General features: G+C 27.7%; 1 protein-coding gene across 1 annotated transcript; it reads left to right on the top strand.

Moving 5' to 3' along the window:
* Window positions 1-4,602: 4,602 nt before the first annotated feature.
* LOC130963711 (LOB domain-containing protein 18) lies at window positions 4,603-10,387 on the top strand. The gene is made up of 2 exons (XM_057889816.1): window positions 4,603-4,953; window positions 9,931-10,387. Exons 1-2 carry the CDS (start codon window positions 4,603-4,605, stop codon window positions 10,357-10,359), a joined length of 780 nt encoding a protein of 259 aa, XP_057745799.1. The 3' UTR covers window positions 10,360-10,387.
* The last annotated feature ends 6,634 nt before the right edge of the window (window positions 10,388-17,021 follow it).

The following is a 17,021-nucleotide window of genomic DNA, read 5'->3' on the forward strand; positions in this document are numbered from 1 at the left end:
TCAATTACTCACTAAATTAGGAATTTTGAATCTGAGCCTTTTTGCTGGATCGAAAGCCTCAGGTAAGCAGTGAAAAAGTTGTTCAATGATAAACCCATATCTAAACTCTTGAGTTACAACTTTGTCCACAAGAAACAATTTTGGCCTTTGATTCACAGCGGTGATTATCAAAAATTACTTTCTCCATTTATCCCAAATTGGAATAGCAGAGAGTTGGAGAAGGAGTGAAAAAAGTAATTGCATGCAAATGAAAATAAATCACCTTTAACTTCTGACTTAGCTTGAAATAGTTTGATTTGGGTGATTAGACCTCTGACTTTTAACTTAATCTTTCTCTATCTTTCTTCTTTTGAGTAAGGAGCGAAGCTATCTTTCTCCTTTCTCTGAGTCTGACCGAAGAAAAAAATAAACGTTGACTTTGGAGTGTACTGACTTAGAGGGATTAGTTTGGGTGAGCAACTCAGGTTTAGATTGATTTCTTTCTATTCATCCCAAATGATTTCTTTGCTTAATTACTTTGGGTTTTATGTTTTAGAGTCCACCTAGTTACTGGTTTGATTTTCCATCCTATTGGGCTGCTGCATTATTATTTCTTTGACTTGGAACACTAATCAAATATAATTAAAATTAATTGGGTGTTTAATCTAATAAAATAATATTTATCATTATTAATTAAGTTAATTAATTTCTTAACTCAACAATATTTTTTTTATTTAAATAAAAAAAATTATGACCTTGCCAATGTTTCACCAATTCTTGAATGCGAAACAACTTAATTATTTTTTAATTTTGAAAGAAATAGTATTATTATATTGCTGCCAAAACACCGGATTTGCACCAAGACAGGCACACATAGCCCAATGTGTAATTTTTATTACACATCTTATCGATCTCTCTCAAAGATATAAGTAATTATTTTTAGATAATTTGTGACTATAAGATAATTTATTTGTTTTATCCAAGCAATATTATATTATATTAGTAACCAAAAGCTTATGATTGTGATGGTAAGAGTAGTTTTGTTATGTTTGTTATCATAATTCTTCTTCTCTATCTTTTCATTAATCGTTGTCTTACTTGCATTGCGTGTTGACTATTTTTAATTTGTTTTCCCTTTAATTATTATAACCGTATTTACATTCTATCTTAAATAATTCAATTAATCAAGTTTTGAAATATTGTTTCTTTTAATATTGAAAAAAAATCTTATTGATTGATAAATTTCATTTAGTAGTTATATATACAATATATCTATCTATTTTAACTAATTTAAATTGGTTAAATAATCAACTTATTCGTTCGTTTAAATAAATATTAATGTTTTAAATTTTATTTTATATATACAGCTACTCATTGATTAATAATAAATTTTTAAATAAAGTTAAATATTAATTTATTGAGTTAAAAAATATCATATACAACTAAATATATCCATCTAGCTATTTTTCTTTGATTTATACTACTATTATTATTGTTATGCTAAAATTCTAAATACTAAATTATATAAGCTAACCCTACATATCTGATTAAGAAAAATAATATCCATTGAACCAGTAATAATTACTGAGATAGTAGAAATGAGTGAATCTAAAAAATTGATTCATGAAAGTCATAAACAACACACGTGTCTTAGCAGTGACAACCACTGTTTATGATTTACACTTTACAGTCATAAACCGAACGGGTGACAAGCTTTTCCTTCTCAAGCAATCATTCTCGTATCATTAACGATATATAAACAATATTAGAATGTCATATTAAATTATTTTTCTGTAAAATTAATATTTAAAAATTATTAAAATTTTACATAAAATTTTTATCATAAATAACACATCAATTTTTCACTTTATGTAAACTAATTTTAAATAATTAAATAATTTATATAACTTTTTTAATCCATTACAAAATTAAATAATTATTTTAAAAAGTAAATAAATAAATATATAAAAAAATATTGTAAAGATGTAATTATTTTTTTTGTATCGAATAAATTTTAATATAATACTTAATATTGAATTTTATAATATTTTTAAAAATTTTAAAAACGATACAATTTGCTAGAGCATATTAAATTTTAATATTTAAATATTCAAAATATACAAAAATGTATTTTATATTTTAATAAAAAATATTATAAAAATATTAAAATTTATTATTTTTAATTATTATTTAGTCAACTTTAATTTTTTAGTCAAATTTTTTAGTATAATAATTTAATAATATATTTTATCTTATATTTTAAATATTAATAATTAATTAATAATAATAAATAAAAATTTTAATATTTTTTTAATATTTTTTATTTTAATATTAAATATACAATATATGAAAAACATATTATCCTATTTCTAAAATTTTAAAAAATATTATAAAATCTAATAATTAAATATTATACCAAAATTTTGTCCACATCTAAAAAAATTTACGTAAGGATGTATATATAGTGACGTTAATTTCTTTCTTTCAAAGGAAACGGCGAGTGGGTCCCACTTAAGTTTCTCCGCACGTGGCGTCCTAACATTCGGTCCTCTCTTCCGTTATTACCCTTTGACCGCCAAATCCAAGTGTTGACTCACCCAGCTATGAACTAAAAAACTTTTTGAGTTTAATTTAATTTTTGAAAATTTTTGAAATTCCAAAAATGTTCCGTTCTATTCTTTTTTACCGTTCAAATATCAAATTTAATTAAAATAAAATAAAAATATTAATAATGTTAATTCACCTTCTTAAATATTTCTTTGAATTTTAAATAAAACATATTATGAAATAAACATATTATTATAAAAGAGAAAAATTAAACATATTATGTTTGCTTCATTCCTTCCGTAACCCTTCCAACAAATTCTCATTATTTCTATTTCTATATTATTAATTAAAAAAATGAAAATCCAAATATACACATTATTTTTAAAATTAAAAAAAATTAATTTGGTTGCTGTTTGCAAGCTTACATCTACATTAGCTGGTATGCAACTCACCCACTATCTCTTCACTCTTCAACAGCCACAACTATTTTAATTTATATATTTCCCACTCCCCAATTATAGTTAAAGAAAAAAAAAAGAAAAAAATATAATCACCGAATTGAAAGAGAAGCTGGGTAATTGACGTCATTTTTTAATCTATGAATATATATAAAAAAATTTTAAATATATCGATACACAGATATTTTAATAAATTTTAATTACTAATCTTAATTATATATTATATTTTTTTATAATTAAAAATTATTGACACACCAATATACTAATAGAGTTGAAAGTTTTTCGTATGTATATTGTATAGTAGTATATAAGTGCGTAACTCATAGGTTGTTAAGCTTCTTTTTGGCATTTTATAGAGAAGGGAAAGACAAGAGTATGTGTCATTTTCAACTCTAATTATTGTGAAATAAAATGCATATATAAGAGAGAAAATAGAGTTGGCGTCTTTTACCCTCTACGCAGCTTAAAACTCGCAGTAAAAAATTTATACACTCCCCTTAATTCTACGTCTTCATCTCTCTTAATTATCCTATTTTCTTAATAATAATAATAATAATAATTGTCCATTCTAATATATTGTTCTTTTCAACACCTCTTGAAAATGACACCGTTTGTTATTAAAATGAATCAATTTATTCACTGTACTCTTAAGTCTTAATCATCGATTTTAATTAAAATAATTATTAGTCTACCACAATTGTAGTCATTGTAAAACTGACTTAATTAATCATAATATGCACTTATCAAATTTAACCAACATATATACAATCTAAAAAAAAAGAAATAGTATACCAATTTATTTATTACTAAAATATAGTATAATATAATTAAAATTTGATAATAAGTAATATAGCCCCCCCCCCCCCCCCCCCATATTGTAATTCATTATTTACTAAAAACAAATGAATCTTCCATAGTGGGTCTGAAACAAAAACCTCTTTCAAGATTTGCATCATCCTTGTTTGCTTGCTCCAAATCAAAACCTTCCTTCTTTCCCATCAATACATGTCTCTTTAACATTCACATCAATACATGATCTTCATCATGATGTGTTATGTATAAATTCAAAGGAAAATGAAAAATTAAAGAGAAAAAAATAATAATAATAATAATAATAATAAAAGAAAGTGTTTGTGTGTGTATGTATTGATGAGGAAAATAGTAAGCTAAGGCCTAAGGGGACTTATCGCATGTTTGCTTCACGCAAGCAACTAAACGTGTGGGGTGTGTTATTAAAAATCCTTTCTTTTACTTTTTCCTTTTTTTTTTTTTTTCTTTTTTCTTTTTCATACTCGCTTGGCTTTAAAGACTTCCTCTTCTTCTACTTCTTAAATTCTTCTATTCTCTCTATCTATCTATCTTTCTTTCTTTCTTTCACTTCCCTTTTTAAAATACTAATCTTACACCAAACCCTAATTTCATACAAATACACCTCAACATTCTTCTTTTTTTCTACTTCCTCCTTCATTCAATTCTCTTCATTTTTCTTCTCTTCTTAATTCCTCTCTACATGATCCTCAAAACCCTTTATTTTACTTAATCCAACAAATCATCACATGCCCTTCCAAACCTCAACACTAAAATTCTTTTCATATACATATAATTATTAAACCCTAAGATGAGTATGAACACTAGTTGTAGCGGAAGCCCTAGTGGCGGTGGTGGTGGCGGAAGCAGTAGTGGTGGTGGCAGCAGCGGTGGCGGTGGTCCTTGTGGGGCTTGCAAATTCTTAAGGAGAAAGTGTGTACCCGGGTGTATATTTGCACCCTACTTTGATTCGGAGCAAGGTGCCACACATTTTGCGGCGGTTCACAAGGTTTTTGGTGCTAGCAATGTTTCAAAGCTTCTCATGAATATTCCAGTTCATAAAAGACTTGATGCTGTTGTCACTATTTGTTATGAAGCTCAAGCAAGACTTAGAGACCCTGTCTATGGCTGCGTTGCTCATATCTTTGCTCTTCAACAACAGGTACAAATTAATTTAAATTTCACATTAATTAGTATATATTACTTACTTTGTTGGGTTATTAGTGTTAATTAATTACAAGCATGTTATATATATAGAAAACTCAATATATATTCATCTAAGCTAATATATTTTGATATAAATGATAATTAAATATATTAAATTTTTACACAAATTAATTCTAACATGAAACAAATTTGATGTAATACACATAAATGGGTGTACCCAATGATATGCCTATATATAATATTAATAAAATTTTATTTGTTTAGATATATAAATATTTATGAATATTTTATCTGACAAACCCATTTGCATGAATCACATCAAATTTTTTTTAACGAAATTTTTAAGGGATAATATATAGAAATTTTTTTAAATATATTAATATATTAATATTTTAATAAATTTTAACAGTTAATTTTAATTATATATTATATATTTTTTTATAATTAAAATTAATAGTTAAAAATTATTAAAATACTAAATGTATTAATACATTTGAAAATATATTTTAAAATAAGAAAAGATTTATGATTTTAGTAGATAAGGATGAACGTAGATATAGAAATACGTATATTTTGGGATATTTATTAGTATTTGTTTGCTTCTTTGGTGGTCTTATCAATATGTATGTATGTATAATTGTATGTATCTTCTCCCTAAGCTTTTTGCCAGCTATGGTAGCTAGCTATATAGCTGAGACTTAGAATTAATGTGGTCAGCACTTTTAGACTAGAGTTTAATTCTTTCTTACGTTTTTCTTGACTTTTAGAATAATGAATGAGCAACTTAATATGGAATTCTAGGTATTCAGAATTAGAATGAATTGAAGGTCATAGATTATAGGTACATTAGCTGACGGTTTTTCTAAATATTATTCTATTAAACTTTTTATATATACCAAGTTGGAATAGAAATTTTGAAGCACAAATATGTCCATTGTATTGCCCAAGTTTTTGTTTTATAGCCAGATATTATCATATATAGGGTTTTTAGACCTCATGCATGAGCAAAACTATTTATAGAGGTCTAAATATATAAGGAAAGAAGTTATACTTTATAATCACAGTGGCAAAAATTATTTATAGTGACAATTTATTTTGTTTTTATTGAAAATTTACTTTATTTTTAGTGACAATAAAATAGTTACTAATATATTTATAATTAATTAAATATTAATTATCTTATATTTTATTGTTAAAAAGATTTAGTGATAATTATGATATTTACCACTAAAATCTTTTTAATAGTCACAAAAATCCTATATCTTATCACTAAAGTATATAATAATGCTGACAGATATATAACTGTCACAAAAACTAAATTAACTAAAAAAATACCCATAAGGGTTAAAATTAGTTTTTCTTCTAGTATATTAGATGAAGTATATATTATTAGAGTTGGAATGTTAATCCCATAAAATAAGAGGAGGTATTACATATTCATTAATAAATCAACTTATATTATAATGAAGCATGAGGTTGAATTGATGAATCTATATTCATTTTAAAGCATGGTTTGTTTATTTATATTATTGAGTTTCAAATTAAACATAGACACCTTCTAATTATATATTTCCATTCTTCAACACACATCCCTTTACATAAGTGTGGTTTGTGGTTGTGCCACATGAAAGAGGAACAAAAATTGGGTTTTGTGGGAAAGAGGAAACAAATGGGGTATAGGGCATAGGAAACCATGGAACAACAACCACCACCTAGCTATATAGAGGGGACACAGTTTCTATTCTATTTTCTTTCTGAAATCCATAAAATCTTAATTGATTAAGAAATGATGATGTGGTCGGCGGTTACATAAAATGTTACTAGACTCTAAATATGTATATAAAGTCTATGTTTTTTATTATTTTTTTAATTATTATTTGGGTCATTACTACTAATGTCTTGGTATTCGCTGGTTTTAGGGATTTTGTCGGTTAGTTTCTTGGGCTTAGCTAGGCAATTTTCATAGGGGCATAGTACATCCTTTTGTCCCTACTTGGCCAATTTCTTCTTTTAAAATGACTTTAATAATAATAATAATAATAATAATAATAATAATAATAATAATAATAATAATAATAATAATAATAATAATAATAATAATAATAATAGTTGCATTTTTCACCCCTTTTTTTATTTATTCTTGAAGAATAGGTATGAGGTTGAAGAAAGATGAGACACTATCACAACCAGCAAACTTCCTTAAATTGGGGAGTTTTGTTTTTCTTTTTTAATTTTCATTCTTTTTTTTTTAGATAAATTTATTACTACTTACTTAAGAAAACTTGTTAGCTTGTTTTGCAAATTGCTTATTTTTAGAGATAATGAACAACTAGAAGCAAAAGCTAAAATGGCGATTTTGATATATGATGCATGGTTGCTTAGCTTTTCCTGCTAATCCTAACATCCTCTATATCATTGTTCAAAATTTCTTTTTTTAAATGAAAAATCTAAAAAATCATCAGAATTTATTATTTCTAATTATTATTTTAGCTATTAATCTAATTTTTTTAGTCTATATTTAATAATATATTTTAGTTCATATTTTTATATATTAATAATTAATTATAAATTAAAAATAATAATTTTAATATTTTTTAATATTAAAAAAATACACATGTCCTCATATAAGACAATGTTTACACAGAATTTTTTACTATCCCCAAAAACTACAGTATGTATGTAGATGCATGAATATCTAAAGATTATATATAGTATAGGAAGAGTTTCGGTACACTTGAAATTTTTCTTATAATATATACTTTCATGTCACTATTCAACTAATAGGAGTCTTGAAATTTGTACATTAATTTTATTTAATTAATAATTATTAAGTATCCAATCCCTATGCCCTCATAATTGTCCAAGGTAGAAAATTCGGAAATTTTAAAGAGAATTAATATTTTAATTTATTATTTATATTTCTTATGTCTTGTTTTTAATAAGATATTTGCAAGTATTTTTTGAAATTTTTTTACATAAAAATGATAATGGGTAAATTAGGATAGGATTTAGATTAAATTCTAATTTTATTTGTGGGTTTTTTTTTTAATTAAACTTCAACTATATCCTATCCATAAGTTTATAACATATTAACTTTAACTCTATCTGCTTTTAATCTAGGCGTATTTGATCTTACCCACAAATCATTAAAAAATATAATATTTAATAATCTGATGAAATTATAAGATTGTAATTTGATATTTATATATTACTAATAGATTTGACATTCATATAAATAAAAATATTAAATTTATAATTGAAAATCTTGAATTAATGGTTAAATTTTTTTTTTATATGAATAAAAAATTTTTGATTCCACAGTCATCCCTAGTCTAACACATATTTTTTATAATATATATAGGAGGCAGATTAATGAATTGAATTGGATACTCGCAAGAGTTGCTGATGTAACTCCTATTTTCAAAAAGATATATAACTGTATAAGTATAACAAACAATATTTGAGCATATTACTAATAAAATATTTTAAAATCTAACATGAAAGTTTAAATATTATTTTGAATTTTGATCCCTTAATTATACCAATTTTTTATCCCTCGAAAGATCAAAACCCAAATAAGGTAATCCACAAGGACCAATCTGTTATCGAAAATTACAACAAATTATATTTTTACTGAAAATTAATAATATTTATAGAGTAAAACCCAAAAAAAATATAGGGATTAAAAATAAAATTATTCGTTACTACACTATTATTTAAACCTGGAAAAAAAGCAGGTTAATTATTGAACCAATTAAATTATGTTTTTTCATTTCCATTTAAGTTAGTTTTTGAAATAAAATTTAAGATCGTAGAAAATTTAATTTTTTTTTTGTTAGTCATAAACACATATATATGATTTTTGATATGAAATTATATTAAATATTTTTTATTTAAAAAATATAATTTACGATCCTAACAAATTAGAATGTATAATTTTTTATCCTAATAAAGATATATATGAGAGTACTCTTGGAGTACTGTACAGAAACGGAGCTAGATAAAATATTAGAAGAGGACCAAAAATATTTACACAATAAAATAAGATTAAAATAAAATTTTAAAGGAGACTAAACTAAAATTTACATATAATTTATAAGTAAAAAGTTAAAATTAGGGGATCATTATCCCTTTTTTATGCATGTAGCTCCACTCCGATACTGTATTTATATTTAAATTATAAAAATATTATTAATATAATATTTTTATGTATATCTAAATTATCTATTAATGATAATAATAAGATATCAAATTAAATCTTAAAAGAATAATTAATTTTTTATTAAACAATATTTAGAAAAAAAGACAGAGATAACAGAAATTGATAAGATGTTACTAAAAAAATCGTACAAGTCTCCAATCATGTTGATTTGTTTATCTTTTCCGAGTGACTTGGTTTGCACAAAACTCTTGTTTAATAACCCCGAGAAGTTTGTTTTGAAGTCACGTTTTCATACCTGCAATTGTTAAGTTAATTTACTTTCATGAAACTCAACATCTTGCGTTATTCAAGGTCCAATTAAAATATTGGACCACGGGAATGTGCATATGGTATTCCCTTACCCAAAATTTTTAGTATTATCAATTTATATATATTGCTATAATAATTTCTATCAATATTAAATAGAATTTAATTTTAATACATTAATAACGTAAAATTACGTAGTCGTGCAATTAGATATGTCTTTTTAGATGATCATTTGTGATCAATGTAAAAAATAATTATTTTAATTGATGTAGTATTACGTAATTAAATACATGTATAAAATTATTTTACATTAATAATATATTAAAATTAAATTCTATTAAATATAGGACATGCTATTGTAGACGGGAAGAAAAAAAAAAAAACCTTAGAGGCACAATTAAAATTTTGAGTAAATATTAGCAAGAAAATATAGTGACATTTTTTAGTCCTTGAACAAAATAAGTGATATGCATTATTGATTTTTTTTTTTATTTTTTTTGACAGATAGTAAATTTACAAGCAGAACTTTCATATTTACAAGGTTATCTTGCAACCCTTGAGTTACCTCATCCGCCACAACCACCTCCTACTCCGCCGCAACCAACCTTAGCCCCTCCGACTCTCTCAATCTCTGACCTCCCAACTCCACATCCCACTCCTGCCAGCACAGCTACCGTGCCGATCACGTATGATTTGTCTTCACTCTTTGAACCTATGGCCCAAACTTCTTGGGCCATGCACAATAGGCCCATTGATGCACCCCACCAATTTTTGAGTAGTGACACATCATCTTTACAGTCTAGTGGCGGCGGCCGGGGCGGTGGTGATCTTCAAACACTGGCTCATGAGCTTTTGCGTAGACATGGAGTTGATCCTACTGCTCCTGTGGCATGTTCTAGTGCCCCCTCATCATCGCAATCTCATTCAAAATGAACACAATCTTGGACTTAATTTACTGATATCTGATCTTTTGGTCTATTTGAAAAATTAGGAAGAAATTTTAGTTGAAATTACGATGCTTATTGAGAATGAAATTAAAGTAACTATATAATAATTGTTCTTTATATGCATATATATTTTTTATTTGTTATTTACCCCTTTTTTTTCTTTCATTTTTTAAACTCTATTTTAAATGTTAGTGAACTTAACAAATGTAGACCTGCAATATTTTTTTTCCCCTTCTTTTGACTAATACAAGAACAGGGTAGTCAATAAATGTGAGATTTGTCTCATATGCACTTAATTAAGGTAGAAATCCTAAGAGACTAAGAGTGTGTTTGGTTTATTTTTTTAATTTTTTAAATTTTGTAAAAGAAAAGAATTATTATTTTTTTTTACAAAATTTTTAAAATAAAAAAGAGTAAAAATAAAAACAAAAAATAAGAACACAATCTAATGAGACTCTTAGACTGTAAATTCGTCAGGTATGCAATAATCGTATTGATCAAAATAATTAGGTTACAACATAACTTATTTTTAATATATATTTTATATTTTAATATATTTTTATATAAATAATTAATTTAATAGTTAATTTTTTATATACACTTAATATGATTGTTGTTTAAATTCAATTGCACAATTGAATTGAAAATTAGGGTTTTCACCAATAAATAAATTTACTATAAATTGAGGATTAAAAAGAAAAAAATGGAACACCCCAAACAGCTAGAAGGCAAAAGCACAAGTTATCTATTAATGTGCAGTTGTGCATAGTGTACAAAGATATAATATGAACAGGTTTCTAAATATTGGGGCTCTGCCTTGCAAATTAAATGTTAATGATTTGTCATAAAGAATGAGTACATATCAATTGTATATCTTTGTGTTATTTGTTAATAATTAATTGACACATTACAAAATAATATAATTAGGAAGCCTCTCTAATAAAAACGTTAAAAACATCTTTTTTTTTAAATATTTTTTAATAATTAAAATTTAATATATATAATCGATTAAATTATGTTATTTTTGTCAAAATTAGGCCAGACTAATTAATTTAACCAAAAAATGGAGAATCAAATTTTGAATCGATCTAAATTAATATTATTTTTTTATAAAAATGACTACAATATTCTTATTATAAAAAATTACTAAAATACTCTTATTATATATCCATATATATATATATATATATATATATATATATATATATATATATATATTGAAAACTCTAAATCCTAACTTTATGACAACAAAGAAGAAAAAGGATTAGAATTTAAGATTCTCAAAATTAATATATATAATAAGAGTATTTTAGTCATTTTCTATAATAGAGGTATTATAGTCATTTTTTATAAAAAAAATAATATTAATTTAGATTGATTCAAAATTTGATTCACAATTTTTCGGTCAAATTAATTTGTCTGGTTTAATTTTGACAAAAATAACACGATTCAATCGATTATATGTGTTAAATTTTAATTATTACAAAACATATTTAAAAAAAGATGTTTTAGTCGTCTTTATCGGAGTGACTCCCATATAATTATCCCCTACCACTTTTATTATGTTTATCCTATGATAATTAGAAAAACTTATACACTTACATAAAAAATAAATAAATGAGAAAAGGACAAATAGGTCCCTGACATTTTAACCCGCGGATATTTTCGTCCTGAGCATTTGAAAATACTTTTAAATTTTCGACCTTAACAAATCTTGGACGGATGAGTCCCTCCGTCAAATTGCCTCCGCCAGACCCGTCGGAGAAGTCTGATGTGGCTCCCGTGTGGATGACGTGGCATGACTGGTTGACACCTAGACTGCCGAGTGGAAAGCTACATTAAAAAATTGGACAATTAAGTCCCTGCACCACTAAACTACGTCGTTTTGCCTTCATCCCTTACAAAGTCTCTTACAATACCCATTACACCCATACCACCCTTTCTGAATTACATTAAACCCTAAGGATACCAACGATCATCATACTCTGTTTCTCCCTCCAAAAAGATCACTACTCAAGCTGAGACGTTTGCCGTGTGCAGCGGCTGTCGAAGAGGCCTCCATTGTTGTCTGAGTTACTGTCTTCGTTGTAACAACCCTGGTTTTTGAGTACGCGAGATCTTTTCTGAAAGTACGGAGAACTCCGGAGGATCAGTAAGGGGAGAAGCTCTGATATATCATCAAGTATCTCAATTCTCATTGTCATTATGCCATCTTTAAGTTAGAACCTTTTCCGAGGCAAGCTCGATAATGCAGTCACGAAGAACATAGTTTTTGAACCATATCAGTTAGGAGTTTTGATCCGGTTTTTCGTAAATAGTCTTAGTTTAATGAACCGGACTCAATTCATGAGAGAAGAGAGATAATAGGATGATATTATCATTATATTAGTATTAAAATCTTCTTGAATGATATTATAAGGTTACCTGGTCAGTTTTAGTTAAAAATAGAAAATCGGTTTAACCGGGTTCACAGTTTACTGGTGCAGCTTAGCACTAGTACTCTCTGATGACTTTAGCAATGCTAAGGCCTCATTATACATATTTTATTCTCACAATAAATATGTTACTAGTGTCATTTATGCTAGTAGCTCAAAAAATAATTTTAAGAGATGTTTTTACAAGTGTTCCGATACATCAAGTTTTAGTAGTTATACACCTGAGATATTTTAATATTATTTTAGTCCACCTCCAAGCCAACCAATCACAACTCACCCTACACCCCTAAAAACCCCAAGGCTGGTTCATTTGCTCCTTGTGGCCAAAATTTCCAAGAGAGAAAAGTTCTTAGTTCTAAATCTTCAAAACTTGATTTCTGCTGAACTAAAACTCAAATCAAAATTCCAATCCAACCAAAATGATCCTCTCTTCTTTCTCTACATGATCATATGACTTATCAAGACTGGAATCAAGGTGAGTTGGCTGCACCATCTCCCTTTTGATTCGGTTTCAAGGAAACATGCTTAAAAATATGTTTTCTTGATGTTCTTCCTTAGGAATCATGCTTAACTTGACTTGAGGGACAAGAAACGTGACTTTCCAGCAAGTCTAAGGTTATAAATCACTTCCTAATGTGCTGAGGAAGATTTGGTTAGTTGAAGGTTTTTGGATTTAAAGTTGTTCTTGGAGCAGCAAATCAAGGTAGGATTTGACGAATTTAATCTTGATTGATTGTGTTTGAGTTGTGTGATTATGATATGGTTTGGCTGTGTTTGAAATTGATTGTTTGTATGAGTAATTCTTGTTAAAATTTTGGTAAAAATTTGATGAAATTTGATGAAATTCAAGCTATGAATGTGTGTTCTTGTGGCTGTTGGAAAAACGAACCCTAGGCCTTAAATTGGGGTTCAATTTATGTTAAAATCATGTAGAAAAGATGGGATTTTAGTGGCTGAGAATTTATTTTGAATTTTGGTAAAAATCAGTTGCTGAAAAGACTGAAAAATGGGTGAAAACAGAGAAAGAATCTGAAGAATATACGAAGAACATGAAGAACACTTTGAGTGTGATGAAGAACAATGAAGAAAAGGTTTTAGATCTTAAAAAGGGCAAGGAAGTAATTATTTTGGTATTTGAGGGGTTATTTGGTAATTTCTGAAAGTTAGGGTGGTTAAAGTAAAAATATTAAAAGTTACGGGTGGTAAAAAGTAAATTTTAAAGGTTAAAAGTAAAAGGTAAGGTAATTTTCAAAAATTAATAATAAAATAATAAATAATAATAAAATATTACATAATAATATTTAATTAAAAATAATATTTTAATAAAAATAATAAAATAATGCGAAAAAAGGCAATTTCTTGTAAAAGTTTTAGAAAGACGACTTTAAGCGCAGAATCTCATAATTACCTTCATAAAATACTTAGGGAGTGGAAAGAACATATTAGTGAGGCAAAGATAAATGAAAGATAAAAAGTTGAAGAAAAGATAAAAATCGAAGAAAAAGTCTGTAAAATTTTAATGACAGAAAAACAGACAGAAATTAGTGAACGAACTAGGGCAACATAGTTAGTCCTTGAGTTGCAACTAGGGTTAGGTATTATATGAAAAGTTAAACTGTTTCAGTATAGACTTAATGAACCTATACTTAGGACAGGCTAACTATTCATACCAAAATTTACATAAGCTTTAAATACATACGTTAAGCAGAGAAATCAGAGCAGAGTAGAGAAACACAGAGAACAGAGTAACAAGAGTGAAGTAAAGAGATAAAGATAAAAAGAGTAAATATAGATACAGAAGAACAGTAATTAGAGAAAAGTAAAGAGATATAAAGAACGGAGTAACCAGAGGAGAGTAAAGAGATACAGAGAATAGAGTAACCAGAGCAAAGTAAAGAGATATAGAGAAAAAAAAACCAGAACAGAGTAAAAAGATATAAAGAGAAGAGTAATATAATAAAGAGATATATATTTATATATATATTAGTTGCTTGATGCAACCCAGAGCTATATATATATATATATATATATATATATATATATATATTAGTTGCTTAATACAACCTAGAGCTATATTTATATATATATTAGTTGCTTGATGCAACCCAGAGCCTCTGTAGGGAAACTAAGTTACCTACAGCTATTTTTCGCTTCCCTAGAGCAGAGCAGAGTATATATATATTTTCCTGCAGTAAGCAGAGGCTGTCTCAAATGAGCGGCTATATTATATGCGCATTTATTTAGGAACGGAAAATCATATCTGGGAAATCGGGATTACTCGTGACCAGATAAATGTCAGGATTGCGGGCAACCAACCGACACAAGAGCTCATGGTCTGCATAGGACAGACATGCATCATACTTGGTTGCACATTTCCTCTGTTATGATTGTTGTTTGAATGTATGCTTTCTTCATTTTCATTCTATTCTCTGTGTTTGTGTTTTGTTTTCTTGTATTCTTTTGTTTGTGTTTCGCTTTCTATTTTCTTTATTTTCTCTATTTATTTGTTTCTTTTGTTTTCTGCTTCTCGGTATTCTGCTATTTATCTGCTAAACAACACATAATTAATGAACGTAACTAATAACCCCGATCCTACTAAGAACTCCCCAGTTCTTACCCCTTCTCTCTCCCTTTCCCCTTCAGATGGAAGCATGACTACCCGTCTGTAGTTCACTGATGACTGTTCGCAAAAAGGATTCCGCTCTAGATAGTCTTCTGAGTCTAGGGTGAATCTCGTTCTCTGTTTATATGTATATACTGTGAGACTAACCAACGTCTACACCCTGTTTGTATGCAAACTTTAACTTAAATCCTGTGTACGAGACTCCTGTTATGAAACTGCTTGATGAGGAACTAGAGAGACGTCATATGAAAATGACTGATCGTACATAGGAGTAGTAGATGATGTTTCAACTTTTGATGACGATCCACCTGACTTGAGTTTTGAAGACTTAGAACGTACTTTCCCTTGCTTTAGTAGTTTAGAGGGACTAGGTGAGTATAGAGTCTAGACTGGCCTGGGTGTCAGCTTAGGGACTTCTTGAACAGGTCAGGGCCTGAGATATTGTATGTATATATATGTATATGGTTATTATCTAGCTATATCTAGGGGTGTTTTAACTAAAAGTCTATACTCTAATAAAGGCTGAATCACCGAACGTTGTCAACTACTTGTGATGTATGTATGTGTGGTTGTTTATAACTATTTTATCTCTTATTACTTGTGAATTGATTATGAATGATTCTGTTTGTTAATCCAAACATTTTCAAGAAAAAAAAGGTACCTCGCAAAATAACTACGTTTTTAATAACGAATCAGGCTCATATAATAAACAATAGATAATAATTAGGAAGACAAGTTGGTAACGCTTAGTTTTCGGTATGATCTAGACATACTGAAAATTGGATCGTTACATTCGTCACCGAAGGTAAGAAGTCTGTATTGTAGCTTAGTTAGTGGATTGTGAGGTTAAATACGTATGCAAGTATGAACTGTGTTGTGAAAGGACTGATCGTGCATGTTGATAGAAGTTGTCAAGAAAGTATTGGGTTTTTTTATTGAAATTGAATTACTGTTAGGGCAAAGAAAGCTTCTGGGGTGATTTTTCGTCTCTGTATGTTGAAGGTCATTGCTTTTTAATATGTGAAAAGAGTAATTCTTGATCATTGTTACAGTTTTTTGTTTTTCTTTTTTCAGATGGTTGATGTGTTTGTAGTGCCTGTGTTCTACCTGGAGGTAATCTTGTGAGAGAAAGTAATGGCTCTCTGGTTTACAAAAATGGGAAGGTGGAGAAGTTTCTAGAAATGGACTTGGACTTCGTTAATTTCGGAGACTTGATCACACTGTTCAAGGGCTTGGGGTACCAATCATACAAGACAGTTTATTGGTATGATCCAAGGAGTCCTGATATTGAGTCTGGGCTGCATATTTTGACAGGGGATGCAGGAATTAACGAAATGCGAGAGAATAAAATAAAGAATACAGATACGGACGAGTTTTACCTATACTCTGACCACCCTGTTGATGAACCTGAGATTGTGGAGAATGCTGGAAAACAAAATAACAGTCTTGATGAGGGAGAGGTTTTGGTGGATGATCAGAGTTCGTCATCTGATGATGGTTATGAGAGTACGGAGGATGAGCCCTGCAAACCTCCACCTCCCGGGTTTGAAAGTAACAGTGATGATTATGATACCAATGCTGATGATAAGG

The sequence above is a fragment of the Arachis stenosperma genome, chromosome 2, assembly GCF_014773155.1.
Source record: "Arachis stenosperma cultivar V10309 chromosome 2, arast.V10309.gnm1.PFL2, whole genome shotgun sequence".
Lineage (NCBI taxonomy): Eukaryota > Viridiplantae > Streptophyta > Magnoliopsida > Fabales > Fabaceae > Arachis > Arachis stenosperma.

Bases quoted from the DNA above. Each gene is read 5' to 3' on its own strand.
- LOC130963711 (XM_057889816.1), top strand. From the start codon at position 4,603: ATGAGTATGAACACTAGTTGTAGCGGAAGCCCTAGTGGCGGTGGTGGT. The intron at 4,954-9,930 runs GTACAAATTAAT...TTTTTTTGACAG, and splicing joins TCTTTGCTCTTCAACAACAG to ATAGTAAATTTACAAGCAGA.